Genomic DNA, 15,878 nt, shown 5'->3' with positions numbered 1-15,878 from the left:
TTCAGCGTACCTGGCTGCAACATTGAGGCCTAGGCGTCAAGGGTATACCCCTCAGCGAGAACCATGGGGGTCGCCTCCAAGGACCCCAAAAGAAAGAACCTCAAAGGAAAGAACTCTGAAGGAAAGGACTATGTTCGGATTTCTTCTCGCTCACACTGGACTAACAAAGGCTCAATTGAGACTTTTGGGAGACAAGGCCCAGGCCAGTATGGCTGAAACAATGGGATTTAATTTTGAGGATCCGTCAAAAAACGAGTAATGGCCGTCAGCTCCGCCGGCGGCCTTCCTCAACTCAGACCTGATCCTACTGATTCTCGACCATATGCTGAACTCACTGTTTACAACCCTACCGATCCGGATGACAAACAACAGGTATCCTTCCTTCTTGACACTGGAGCTCAGACCAATGTGATTACCTCGATGATACCTCATCAAAAGACCACCAAGACGATCAAAGTACAAGGGCTTAATGCTATCGCTGTCACAACGAAGGTCAAGTTTTGGGTTCAGGACCACCGATATCCCCTAGAAGCTGTTCTAGGAGGCATCAACATTTTAGGAATCCCAGGGATAAAAACGCTTGACCTCAGGGAACAAGTGCTACAGGCATTACCCGTAATTATCCCAGAGCAGGACTGGCATCGACCAACGCTTCGTGACACTTCCACCTGGCGATATCGGCCAATCCCAACTAAGGATTCTCTGAAACAGTCCCTTACTAACCTTCTGCAGCGACTCGAGCGACGAGGCTGTATTAAGACCGTAACAGCCAGCACCTATCTATCATCAGGATGGGGAGTGGCGAAACCTGGGAAGCCTAATGAAGCTCGGTTGGTTGTAGACTATCGAGAAGACAATAAAAGATGCCAAGTACTTCAACAACCTAATCCGTCTACTCTGCCACAGTGTATGTTTGAGATGGCACAGTTCCAACAAAGTCCGTGGGTCAGAGTTACAATAGATCTGTAAAATATGTTCTTTTCTATCCCAATAACTGACCTGGAGGGAATACTGAATATGTGTATTGATGGCATCATGTATAGGTGGACAGTTTGTCCGCAAGGATATCGCAACGCTCCATCGTTAGCCACTGGTGCCATGAATAACACCCTGAAGAATTTTCAAGCCTTGCACTCTCTTCCCCCAGAAAAGGAATTAAAAATTTGGAGTTATGTGGATGATATTGCCATCATGGGTCGCGATAGCTCTGTAGTTGCCGGTGTAGTAAACCAACTAGTTGCTCACCTTCAAAGTGAGGGATGGACAATCAACGAGGAAAAGTCAAGCCTACATCCTGTAGATGACATTACGTTCCTTGGCACTCGATACACTCTCGCCACGGAGTTTCGCATTAGGGTCCTAACATCGATCTGCTAAAAACATTCCACCCTGTCACTAAGAGGCATTTTCAACAGCTTTTGGGTCATTTAAATTGGTATCGACATTATATTGGACCTAGTGATCTGGCACTCCTCACTAAATTACAGCGACAGATTCGTGACAAGTCCCAAAAGTCCACTCCTTGGACGGAAAAGGATCAGCAGAATCTGCTTCGCCTGCTAACCACAGTTAAAGGTACACAACTCCATGCCATTGATATGGGTGAGTTACTGACCGTAACCCTTGGATTCACCACCAATCACGTGTGGGCTGCCGTGCATAACCCCCGCGATGAGTTAGTATACACGGCCCACAAGACGCTTCAAGCGGCGCAACATCGATATGGAGCTGTGGGAAAGATTCTCCTAGCTGAACAACTGGTGGAGCCGTTAGCAAGGGGGCATGGGACGTTACGCGCTCCTGGTGCCACATTGTTACCCTTGCTGGATGCGGGAAGAATCGACCCACATTTTCAAGGGGAGTCTAAGACCTGGAATACGCTAGTACTAACCCACCATTATAATTGGCATTGTTGGAGATTGGAAGACATGGTACCTGATCCAAGCCCAGAAGATGAGGAAAAGGTTCCTACGCTGTATGGAACTTCAGCCCCAGCGTGGATGGCCTCGGACGGAACCTCCCGACATGAAGGAGCCTATGGGTATTACTGTAAAGCTTGTCATGATAAGGGAATTTTCCAAGCCGACCCAGATGATAATTCATCCCAAAAATGTGAATTATTGGGATTCCTGAAGGTACTGGAACATTGTTTGATGTATCATAACGATACACTCCCAGTTCCGATCATCGCGATTGATTCGCAGTATATCTACAAAATTCTTACGGGCATAGCTTTTCCCACCGAGAACTTGGGTGATTGGCGAGACATCTGGAGGACGTTAACTAGATTTGTACGCCTTCCATTGATTAGGCACACTAAGTCCCATCGTTCAGATACTGATCCAGTGCATGAGGTAATTGATAAACTCTTGGAGGATCCACTCCGGACCGACATAGCTTTGCCTGTCACATCTACCACTGATCCTGAAGCAAATCCATTCCTTGCGTGGCTTCACGAAAATTGGGGTCACCCAGGACCACGGGCTTGTCATCAACGTTGGTGCCGAACCATTACAGAACCGGCCTCATATGGAGCCAGGCGGGATTGGGAAAAGGTAGCTCAGGCCTGTGAAACGTGTGCTAAAGAAAAGTGTCATAAAACCAAGCATCAGATCAGAGCTTTCGATCCTTCTCAGTTTCAGGCAGGAAAAGTTTGGCAGGTGGATTTACTGGGACCCCTCCCAGGGCCTAAACCGCCAAATAAAGGACTAGTTATGGTTGATCTGGGGACCAGACAGTTGCAGGTTATTCCCTTATGAAAAAGCAATGCCACTGCTGTTATTGCTGCCTTGACTGCTGTGTTTGCCACCTGGCAACCCCCTCATGAAATTCAGTCTGATGGAGGACCTCCGTTTAACTCTAATGCTTTGGATAAATTTGCTCGTCTTCACAATGTGGCATGGCATCTTCATCTGCCGTACCACCCGCAGTCCAACGGCGTTGTGGAGAGACACATAGGTCTATACAAGGAGCAGCTTCGCCTTAGAGGAGGAGGGACATTTAAAAATTGGACTAAATTTAATCACGAAGTCCTTATTTCACTAAACACTACTAAGCCGTTATGGGACGAAGCTAATGTCCAGAAACCCCCACCTTGGGAGCCCAAGTTCCAACCTGACGAGTTGGTGTGGATTTCAATACCTCACCCTTATCAGTCTCACCCACAAGTTCACAAAGGGACAGTTCAACGGCCGGGACAATATCCCAATACCTATTCTGTCCAACTGGAAGAGAAGCCGGATTGTCCCCCTATTATTGTTCATCATAACTGGATGACTCGCCGTTCCGACGTTCACCCAGTATCCTTACAGTGAAGCCAGTTATGATTCTTTTGTTGTGTTTTGTCCTGTTATTCTGTTTTCTTCACAGGTTTGACCCCAGCAAAAGCAGTAATCCACAACCATCTGATTATGAGACCAGACTGCAGTCCATTCGAAGCCAAAGAGTAATGGTTGTGAGGGAGGCACTGAGTCGGCAAAGAACCCATCTGCTCAGGACTTGTTGTGTTTACTGACATTGTCTGTTTTAGGAGAAGATGGACCGAAGCGGAATGTTCTCCAATCAGACGATGATCAGCAGTTGTTGTTATGTGTTCAAAGTTATTTGTTTATATATTTATATATATATATTGGTTGCGAAGGCTTTGCCAAGTCAGTGAATCCTCTAACAAAGATGCCGTATGATGTGCTCATGTGTCGAAAATTCCAGTTGTGCCGTGGGCAAGGGGGCATGTCATAACCCAATGAGTTTGGTGCCTCAGCACTATGGAATTTTCTTGACACACGAGAGCCTCTTGCACAGCGAGGGTTTTTGCTGCATAAAGAACCCGCGTGCAGGAGAGAGTTCCCGCCACTTTGCAGCTGTCTTTGCAGGATGCATTCTCTTTGCAGCACAGAAATGCACGGTGCAAAGAGTTCCCACCATTCGGATGCAAATTCGTGCCCCGCAATTGGCTAGTGCTAAATTATTCACACGTGGCGGCCGGTAATTGGCTTGCTGGCCGTTTAAAAACTAGCGCGACTTCCGCCCAAGTCGAAGAGCTTTGAGCACGCTGCAGAGTGCCTCTTAGAGATCCAACTTGCGGCTAGCTGATCGATAGACTGATCACCTATCGATCCTTCTTCCCGTCGCCGAACGCAGTCCCAGATGTACCCTTTTCCCGCCGGCTTGAATTACGGACGAGTTTACTGGCATTGGCCTCGCCAGCTGGAGCAACTCACATTGTTGTCCAGACGACCGAACCATTTCCGTCACAGCCACCTGCAACGTAAGTAAAGTTTTTTGCAACCATTAAGCCTTGTCAGGCTCTCTATTCACCAGCCCGCCCTGACGAACGAGTAATTTCTGAATCACCTCGAGTCGGTTCAGCCCGGCCAAGACATATACCATTACAGGCCTGTGCTCCTTCAGACATACAAACAGGACTCCATGAGAGCATAAGGCCTGTTAAAATCACCTAGTATACAAAAGCCTTGAACCTGCAAATAATTTATAATTACGAATTTAAAGAGAACTTTTGAACTATATTGTTCCTTTATTTCTATGGCATACTTTCTTAGACTTCTTAGAAACCATGTTCAAATAATCCAAGTGCTGCTGATGTCACATGGACAATATCCCAAAAATCTAATTACACTATACCTGTATTTTATAGATTTCATAGACATTAGGGCTGGAAGGCACCTCAGAAGATCATCGAGTCCAGCCCCCTGCCCAAAGGGCAGGAAGTCAGCTGGGTTCATAGACCCCATACATACATTTTTATATATGTATGCATGCTCATGAACACACACGCACACACACACACACACTTTCCCTTTCTTTCTCTCTGCATGCATGCATGCATATATAATATATATAGTATGACATGTCTCTTTTCTATATAGCTATGTATGATATACATCCTCTCTTTGTTCATTAACTTTGTTTTAGGACAGTAAATTCATTAACTTTGTTTTAGGACAGTAATTTCACTATTACCCGTATTAATTATCCTGCAGGTTTGGGGGTTTTTTTACTGCAGAAGTAATGGTGTCCAAAGTACATGAGTAAATGATTAATGTGCGTCTGCCAAGAATTTAACAGCAAAAAACCTACAAATTATTTCAAATGAAGAACATATGAATACAACTCACCATGCATAAACCAAAGGATAGAATTTAGGTAATTTTGTAAATGCTGTGGCATTTAGGCCTACAGGGGGTACTGGATGATCCTACAATTGTTAGAAAAGTCTTTCTAAAAACAGCATATCTTCCTGTGGTCATATCCTGAAATTTTCTCCTAAAAACAGAAGTTCAACCTCACTCCTACTGAAGTCAACAGAAAACCTTCCAATGATTTTATACAGTTCCAGGATCAGATTATTATTATTATTCAAAGAAATATTCAAGTATTGCCCAATAGTGGCACCTAGCAGCAAGCAACAGACATAAGTAGTAAATGATATTTGCACCCTTTTATTCAAATTCTACAACAGCTTTAGTTGGAAAAAAAAAACTTTTAACACCTGACAGGGGCAGGCCTAGTATGAGAGAGATGCAGGTACAAGAAATTCCATTCAGATTTGACTGAGCACCCATTTCCCATCTGTGGTTTGTGCTGTACAGCTCAATTCTGGCAGTATGCCAAAAAGCTCAAACAGTCTATCCTTGGGCTAGAAATCCTTACAGCAAAAAGACTTCACAAAGCTGCTACTAATGTAATTACAGAGAGACCTGATTAGTGCATAAGTGTTACCATAATACAAATAAATAACTAATAACCAGGAGGCTCTTAGCTGCCAACCAAATGATTTAGTTTTCAAAGTTTTTATTAAACCAGTGCTTTATACTCCAGAAGCACTGGCAATACAAACTAGTTCTCCAGTATAGTAGACCAGTCTGTTTTGCCACAGTGCCAAAGACCCAATGAGACCTTAAAAGAAGGATACTCATGCACAAATAAATACTCCATGGTAGCTGGTTAGCATAAGGGGAGTTAACATGAGAGCCCTCTACTACCAGTTAAAATAGCTAGGCCTATAAAATCTGTACTGCAAAAGCTGAAATGTTCAAACACTGATGATATACAATAAAGGGTTATTACACCTGCACATGTATACATTTAAAATTTTTCCTTATAAACTCAGGAACCTGCATATTAGAAGTCTACATTAAAAAGTTCGACTTCATAATCTGAATGCTCAGAAGCTAGGAAATGCCAGAAACAAAATGATCCCACATGAATGCTCCATAAACTCACATTTGTGAATTTTTTTATTTTATTTTTTACAGAAATGCACAGTACTTGAACAAAGTAATCTGAATATTTAGCCTGCAGGTCATAACATTGCTCGTGGGTTACAGTAAATTATATTTATGCAGGCATATATTTCCTACTTTGACCTAAATTTCACTGAGTGACCAAACTACATTTTTATGAAATCATTATTCTGTAAGAGAGGTATCCTCTCTTACCCTCATATAGGGAGAAAAGTGCAAACCTTTCCTTCTTGTACCAGACAGGAAATTATAGACAGGGATGAACACACAGTAAACTCATTTTACCTTAAAGCAACTGGAAGAAGATGGTACTTCAAATTTACTAAAGGCCAGTATGAATCATTAGCAGTTTTTAAAACTAGAAAGAATATGATAATCTAGCCTGACCTCAAGAAAATACAGGTCACAGTATTTTACCAACTGATTCCTACAAGCGACGAGCTACAGCACCTTTTTTAAAAAGGAACTACAAAACATTAAGACAATATTACATTCTGTGCAAGTTATTCCAGTTATTAATCACCATCACTGTTAAAAATCTTTACTTATTTTAACTCTGAATTTGTCTAGCTACATATATCCAGCCACTGGATTCTATTTTGCCTGTCTATTAAAAGAGCATGAGGTCTGTCAGGCTCAGCAGAAGACAGGTTTTCCAGAGCTTAAAGCACTTAAGCTGTAAGTAGATATCACTCTTGTTCCAAAAGACAGCAAGTTGTCTCCTGACCCCACAGACATACAAGACCACTGTCCTGCTTCAAAACTGCCAAAGCCAGTGAGATAAAATGTGCTATAACTCTCCTTGGATATTATGGTGTGTACCTGTAAAGTTATCCTGGGTCATCTGCAACCAAGCTGTCCAGGAAGTGTACTCTGGATGGCCAGCTATTGGAAGGGAAACAATGCAACTTGGAAGGGCTACTTGTGTAAATGACTGTGTTGCTTCAGTTTTGATCTGAGTTAACATACCCAGGACACTCAGGACCAGGTCAAATGCAACATCTCTTTACAGACTTCTTTTATCTCTTTCTGAACCACTTTCAAACTATCACTATCCTTTTCCAAGCATTAACATGGGAGCTGAACAGTATTTCAGTGATGTTCTTGCTAATGACTTACGCAGTGGTAACATACCTCAAATTCGAGTGACGTGTATCCTACTTACATGCATACCAGATAACAACATAACTCACTTCACTGCATAATATATTACTAGTCCCAATTTGCTGCCTATTGTTTACCGTATAGCCAACTCCAGTTATCTGCAATAGGATAAATAAGTGCAGAGTATCTTTCACTACGTACTTTTTTTACTTCATTGTGCTCTGGTTCAGAAATTAGCAATCTACAGTCCTTGAAACTGATGGACCCGACCAATGTCAGCCTGGGGAAATGGGCAGTGCACAGCTACACTGAGCCACCTGTCCCCTCTACCGCTTTCCCTTGCTCTATCAGTGGCAAGGCTAAGTGCTTGTGACTTGAACTCTTGGCAAAACAGCAGCAGAGTGCCAGGCACAAGCTCCAGCCTGCAGAAGCAAAATGTCCTACTCTAGTTAAACTGCTTATTTTCTATCTATGGGGACTTCTTACCATCTTTACTTTTCCCCAGAGCTGAGGAAGGGCGGGTGTGCCCAAAAGCTTGCAGAAAAAGATATTTTTTTGCGATTTCTTAATTGGTCTAATGAACGGTATCATCTCTGAACCAAGAGTTCTAGAGTTTTGCATTTCTAGTAAATATAACTATATCTGTCTACTCTGTAACTAATTGTACCCCCCCCAATACCAGAAAGAGTGAAGGGAAAGCAGCCCTCAAAGGGCTACCTTTAGAAAATTGGAAAATAACAGGAGCTAGACAGTTTCATGGCAGTTCTCCCCTTGTTCAAAATTCTAATCATTAGCCCCCAAAGTGGGTATTGCAACCCTCGAAAATGAGGGGACCTTGTCAGTTTCAGAAATGTGGATACTGACATGCCAGCAATGACATGACAGTGCTGTGTACTTATTAAGCATTGATTACATTACATTGAGATAAATGCACAGCCTTTTTTCAGTCCTGAGGCTGTATTCCAGCAGAGCACATAATGTACAGAATACTCTACTTAGAACTCTTTCATTTGCTCCTAACCATTGTTACACATTGAGTGTTCATGTTTATTTGGGTTTCCAGTCCTCAGATAAGCCAAAACTATCCAAAATTCTTTATCCAGTAAGTGTACCAGTTTTTCCTCCATTTAATGCCCTGTAGTGATTTGGTATGATGCTAATTTTTTTTTTTAATCACATTTTTCTGATACCAAGTGTTACATCAGTGCAAATATACTTCCTACCCACTCTTGCAATCTCATCAGAAACAATACTAAGTTTGCCTAAGAAGGCTAGCTTTCCAGAAAACCAAGCTGACCAGCATTAGATATGACACAATTATGCGATTCCTTAATGTCTGTACTCTGTACCAGCACCAGCACCATGGTTTTGCCCACAATCAGATGTCAAACTAACCAGTCTTTGAATACACAAGTCATCATGCTAACCATATTCTTAAAAATGACATAATAGCTTTTCTCCAGTTTTCTGCAACCTCCCCCATTTTTTGTGATTTGTATAATATCAGTATCAAAGGTTAAGGGTTCAGTTGGCTCTCCTTAAGACTTTTAGGCACAGTTATCCAGCCGATTTAAAAATCAATTTTATATACAAGATCCAGGAATATCTGAGGTAAAAAATCCCAGTACCCTACCACCTGAGAAATCAGATTTGTCACGTGGGTGTGGCTGAGGCAGCCCCTCCGTTCTTATCTTTCTCTACTACCTCTAAAATAATATATTTAATTCCTCAGATGGTAGGGAAAAGAAGACATACTATTATTTCAACTCTGCAGTTATTCCCTAATTGTAAAGGCAATGAATTGGTCAACAAACCAATAAATGAAACGAAAACTAGATTAATTACTTATTTAACAGCATGCTCTCCTCCTGTTCTTTTCCCTCTGAAATACACAGTAACTAAACAGGCTGAATTTCAATGTTTATAAAATAAAATCAGGTCAAGTACATAAGGAAAGACATTTGCATGTTGAATCTGATGGTTTATTATATTTAGAATATTAAATAATGTTGCCTTAAGGGAGATATCATTAACCAAAACTTTAACAACAAAAAAAAGTAAATCCTTAGTAGAAAAAAGGTAACAATTCCCAAATGAATACACCAGTAATTGTCTAATGGGTCTCTGCTAAAATTAAGCACAAAATAGTTCAGCACAAGAGGTTTATAAATGTGAGCAGAGTTACAAGAGCCAATTCTAACTTTTATTCACTGCAGACCCATCAGTTATGTGTATTTTTTAACCTTTAAAGTTGAAATGTTAACTTATCACCAGTTAATGAATTTGCTTTTTCCTTTCACCAACATCCATCAAAATCTAAGTATTGCCTCTGTTAATGAACTAGAATTACCATTTTCAGAGCTACCAGTGAAAGTATCATCACTTTCTTCTCTGACTGAATAAACTGGAAGCAAGAGCCAGAACTGAGTATTGCCAATTATAGACTTCAGACCAGTAAATTTGGGAGTTAATATGTTTCAAGAGAAACCACTGCTTGTCCTTATTGCGCCCCCCCCCCCCCCCCCGGCAGGCTGATTTATGCAAAAGGATAATGCTCATTTGAATGTTATAATAAAGGGCTGTCCAAGTGGCAGCCCACAAGGGGTTAATGTGTGCTCTCCCTCTCCTGCCCAGGCTCTCACCTGGCCTTTATTTCCCCACACTGCTCTGGCTGCAATAGCACCCGAAGTCTTCAGGCTCCTTCCTCCAACTGCTGCTTCTTACCCTTGCCTTAGGGGCAGACCAGCACAGGGAGCCGAGACATTAGAGACATTAATATCAGAGTAAAAACAGAACTTTATATTTAAACATGGTATAATTTGGTCCAAGAGATAAAAAGCAACAGCATGCAACAAACCTGGTGCAAAGGAATTTCCATCCACCACAGATAAACCATTCTAAGCCTCTCTTTCTCTGAGAAACTCTGGCTCGTGGTAAAGTATGATAGTCACTTTCATCATTTTCAAATCCTTCTTCTGACATCATTAATGGCATTTCATCCAAATGGGAGGACTCATCTTCCACTTGGTACCTGGTATAGTTAAATAAAAGCAAATGACATAATAGTAGAAGTGTATTGATAGTATAACAAGGTGATAAGTTTCAGATTTCACAAGGAATTCCATATTAAAAATTGTTTCAATATAAACACGATGTATTTTTGTTGCAAGCACACAAACAACTTGTATCATTTCAGTCTGAGTAAAGACACATAATACAACCTTCATATTTAGAGTGGCACACTGTGTAGTCTGCAAGTAACTACTGAACCTGTATTCCAGGGGTGGCCAACCTTCAGCACAGAGACCACAAGGTGGCATGGGCAGCCACTGCATGTTGCACATGGCAGACAGGGAAGGGGGACAAGCAGCATAATGGCAAATAAGGCATGAAAAAAGCAAAACAGCAAATTGGGCAGAGAACATAGGAAAGGAAGCAGGTGGAAAAAGAGGATCAGAGTGGCACTTGGGGCAGATGTAGGGCTAAAGTGCTGCACATGCCAAAAAGCTTGACCCCAAATGTTCTATTCCTCATTTGATAAAGCAACAAGTATGTTTGAAGCTCCAAACTATACTTTATCTCAGGCAAAAGGCTATATCCAACTTCACCCTTTCAAAGGCCCCTTTGAAAATTCTCTAGATTATGCATTTTTAATGTTCAGCAAAATTATGCAAAATTTCGAGGCAAATAGTGGAGTTAACTCACATGTCTGTATGAAGAGCAAGCCACACATCTATCTGTAAGGCTATAAGATAGAGCTTCGTTAGCCACTTTCCAGCTAAACACATACTATTCTACTATCTCAAGTTTTTTAAGCACTTGTGCTGACCTCCAACTTACTCCTTTGCCATCACCTTTTAAGTCTTAAAGCATTTCATGGAAAAGTAAGTTTATTACAACTCTTGTAAAGCGACAGTCAGCAAGTTACAAAAAACACCCCTCTGCAAACTAGCAAAGGTACACTAGGAAAGCCATTCTAGTCATCGCTAGAAACGTTCAACATTGCAAAATATTAAAAGCATAACACCAATGCCTAACCTTGACATTGATACCAAAAAGGTTTTTGCACTTTAAAAAAGAAACCTGAAAAAATAATAAGTAAAAAGTAAAAATTCTCTCTCCAATTTCCTTTGGCTAAAAAAACCCAGAGTGGCTAACAAATTCCAAATTTCAACAGATAACTCACAATCTTTGCTGACTAATCCCTTTTTTCAAGGTTGGTTTGACAAATGCGGTATTCAAAGATAATCTTTTAAAGTACATTGATACAAGCAATTCTAACCAAGAGTATTATGAACCTCCAACATACATGTTGGGAAGAACACAGTATAAAAGGCAAAAATACTATGAATACAATGTGCAGCAGAGATTGGATGCAGGAATGTTTACCATGAAAAAGCAGGATGTTATAATCAAATTGAAACATTTGAAGAAGAACCAACAAGAACTACATTTCATACTATACTTGGATTTCTTTGACAAAAATAGTCATGCAAAAGAGCAGCCTCAGAATATAGCACTCAGACATATAATTTTGACACTACATCACACAGTAAACCCTAACCATACGCTAGGGAGTGTTTTTCTACACCTGCTTTGAAGCATTTGTCACTAGTTACTGTCAAAGAACCAGTTACTTGACTTGACTTACCACTGGTCTGAACCTGATGTTAATTCCTAAATGGAAATAAAAAGGATGCGTGTGTGAAGTCAGATTAATTTTAGTACCTTAAACTTAATCTATCTGAAATAATGCAGAACACTAGCCCTCTTCAGGGAATATGTCGATATCATATTTCAAACTAGCAATTTTTCCCATCTCTGTTGCATCCAGTTTCTCAGAAATGTATGCTTTCATAACAACATGTGCATACATCTTATATGAATGTTCCTCAAATTTTATGAAAACATTAGAAGGAAAAAAAGCTAAGAGAAGGGTGGAACAGCTCAAAAAAGACTTTTAATAAAGGGTATAAAAACATGTAAAAAATATTGGGTTTTTTAAAAGAAACATTTTTTTTCCAGTTCAGATTATTTAAAGAACCCAATTTCATCTCTAAAAAACAGACATGTAATACATTTAACAAAATCATGATATACAACTACAATCTTACTGGAAACAAATTCAACAGATATTTTTTCTCCCAAGAGTTGCATCTAACTTTCGTTGGCTTAAAAATACAATTGCTAACTAATGAAATACACTATCAATAATCTATGGATGTATTCTTTTTTAAGTACTTACTTTAAAAAATAATATATATTCTCTTCTTATGTTACAAACATTTAGAATTTTAATAAATTTGGATTATCTTCTACTTACTCTATTTTGGAATGTTAAAATAAATTATATAGTAATATAACTAGCTTATGAAAGTATGAAACTGTCCATTTAAGCTCTGGGGTTCAGTAAAATAACTAATCATAATTAATCTACTTAATTTACATTTCATAGCTTTATAATCCCTCTTGTTTAAACATGACAACTATTACATTATCAAGAAGATTTTCTTTTATTACAGAATTTCTCTTTTACAATGCATTTGTTCTACCATTATATCATCCAGATAAATCATAATTATTTATTTGGTTACATTATCATAGTATCGACAGCAACATGTCACAATCTCCAAAAACACGTTTTTGTCCATATAGAGTCAAAAAGAAGGGAAAGTCAACTTGTGAAAAGAATACAGTATAACTTATTCAGAATGAGAACTGTTTTATATATGAAGAAACATCAAAGAAAACAGTGTGAGAATCTTCCTTGAAAGAATAATTTAAGTTTAAACACAGGAGTATCCTGGGAAACAATCCAATTTTGAGGTGGAGGGTGGAGGAAGAAAGATTTTTTACTTTTTAATTGTTTATTACAAAAATATTAAAAACAAAAAGGTAAAAGTGCAATAATGAATGACCCTCCCAAATGCTAAGCATGAAACACTTGGCAGCAACAAAAATACAAGATCAACGATTGAAACCCCCTCCCTGACCACCTTCATTGGGTGACACATTTAGGACTAGCTGTCCATCTTCCACCTTACAGTGCTATCTCGATGGTCCAATGCAACACAAACTGATCCACATTTTGTTGTAAGATCAAATGTACAACTAAAACGTGATACCTGCCTGGACCAAAAAGTAGCAAAGTTGGAGGGTATCATTGGAAACAACCCCTGCCAGCCAGTTACTGTGATTTTTTAGGGTCACCATCTTGGCCTGGTCCAGCACGAAACTGACCACAGATCACACTCCTTTCAGCTCCTTGATATGGGATAGAGAAAATGTACATAGCCTCAGAGAAGCGCAAGTCCAAGTGCCAAAGAGGGTACCAAGACAGCAAAGAGTAGCTGCAGCTGAGGGTAGCCCAAGAAGGCATGGACAAGAGTCTCCATTCACCTCCTCCTTGCAGGAAGGACAAACTGCCAATGCTGCCAAGTCTAGGTGGTGGACAAAGGTGCTCATGGCCAGGGATCCATGCAGCAGCTACTACTGGAGGTCACCAATTCTCTTGGCAATGCATTCTTGTATGGGATGTGCCAGGCTGGATGGGATTACTCTGGTGTTGCTGCCACTAGGCACTGCCTCTAAGTCATGTCAAGGCAGGCAACAAGGATATGGCACACTGACTGTCCATATGTACAGTGTCTGCCCAGACAGGATCTCAAAGCAGATCCCACTACTGTTCTCCCTGGACACAGAGAGGAACAACAGGGTATCAGGCCTGTCACACACTGATGTCCATAAGTGAAGAAATAGGCAGTGATGAAAGAAAGTGTGTGGGGAGGGAAGGGGAGGGGAGTTTGTCTACTGAGCCACCATTGGGGAGGACTCATCATGTGCAGAGGTGGTCCACCATGGCAAGCAAGTGCATCTGTGGGGAGGGCAAATTTAGTTTCAACCAAGCGGCACGAATCAAAGCAGATAGAGTGCAGGCCTGGTCGGTCAGCCAGGGCTTTCTCCGAGAGCCAGGTAGACTTTATGCTTTTAAGCTTATGGTGTACAACTGGACAAGAGAAGTGATGAGGCTTACAGGGGCTCAGCTTGGTGCTCCCTCTATAAGAATGAAAGTCTTTTAAAATGTTTATTATACAAATATACAGGGTGGCCCTCCCAGGGGGTGAGCATGAAGCACTTGTCAGCAACAGAAAACCCCATATCTCCAGAGATTGAAAACCTCTCCCCCATACCTCCCATAGGGTTACACATGTAGGACCAAATGTTTTCCACCTTGCAGAGCACCCCCTTGATGGCCCAATGCAACACAAACTGGTCCATGTTTTGTTGCAAGATGGAGAGAGAGAGAGACACGCACAGCTAAAACTCAAAACTACTATTGTAAACATGATAACATTTAGAGAATGAACGGATGTCTTAATCATAATCATTTTATGAAAGTTTTATGCCATCATATTGTAAATAAATATTTTCCTCAATCACTTTCTATCTAGTTTTGCACTTAAAATTAGGCAGCTTCACTGAGTACTGAAGATAATGAATATAAGCATCATCATGTTTAGTAGCCTTGACTTCAAAATGCAGCCTCTGAACTGGCAAGCAATTTATTCTATTGCAAAAGCAATTTTCCTATTGTGTCGGAAAATTTTACTTCAGTATTTAAAAACAATAAGATAATGAATAATGGATTTTTCATACCCAAGATGAGGACAAAAATCTCTATTTCTTTGTTACCTAGCCATCTCGCATACTTAATTGCCTGAAGTGCTGATTTTCCTTGAGTGACAAACCAATTAAGTATAATCCTAGAAACTTTTATTAAAATAGGGGAGCACTGAAAGCAACATGAACAAAGAAACAAGAATGGAAGGCATCAAAACTCACAGCACGGGTGCTACTAAATCAGGTATGAAGACAAGTATCTTGACAAAAATATGGCTTCCTAAGGAAAAAGAACATTAATATTAAACAACTCTCAACAAAACCTAACTACTGTAAGGAATATTATTTAAATAGATTTAAGTAAAAGGAAACTGAGTACAATACTTTTAAATTAACTTTTGATATAAACATCTGCTGTGAAAATTATACCTCTGTTTCTTTGCATCACCTGTATCTATATCATTCCAAATTTGAGGGCTTTTACTGTGTTTTTAGCAAATCTCTAGCTTTTACTTAGTAACATTTCACTGTTGAAATCTTGTCTACATAATAAAATTCCACAGACCTGTTATTCATGTAACAATTTCACAGAATTATATTAAGAAAATGTAGGGCTGTATGTACTGCAATCATCAAAATGACTACAGTGTAGTATAGAGGTACACAATCTGGCTCCTCACTTAGCTAACTTGGATACCAACAGCAGTCAATCTGTGGCAGCACAGAGCCCATGCTGAGCTCCATACTGTCACAGGTCGACTACTACTTGAGGTATAGCAGCACAGCTCCTTGCCCAGGCCAACTGTGCAGCACTCAAGGCATTGTGGCAATGGCTGCTTTTGTGCTCCCAACAAAGGTGGTGGCCAGGGCTGTCCTGGTCATCCCCACTCA

At 40.4% G+C, this 15,878-nt stretch overlaps 1 protein-coding gene across 4 annotated transcripts in view; it reads right to left on the bottom strand.

The window, feature by feature from the left end:
* The window catches only part of ATP9B (ATPase phospholipid transporting 9B (putative)), a 343,595-nt gene that overhangs the window by 287,180 nt on the left and 40,537 nt on the right, over positions 1-15,878 (bottom strand). For all 4 annotated transcript variants that reach the window (XM_059724300.1, XM_006258252.4, XM_059724301.1 and 1 more), the window contains exon 2: positions 10,225-10,398. In XM_059724300.1, the coding sequence (XP_059580283.1) occupies positions 10,225-10,398 (174 nt within the window). The remainder of the gene's footprint in view (positions 1-10,224; positions 10,399-15,878) is intronic.

The sequence above is a fragment of the Alligator mississippiensis genome, chromosome 3, assembly GCF_030867095.1.
Source record: "Alligator mississippiensis isolate rAllMis1 chromosome 3, rAllMis1, whole genome shotgun sequence".
Lineage (NCBI taxonomy): Eukaryota > Metazoa > Chordata > Crocodylia > Alligatoridae > Alligator > Alligator mississippiensis.
The sequence above is the reverse complement of the archived record's forward strand: the minus strand, read 5'-3'. Positions and strand labels throughout refer to the sequence as shown.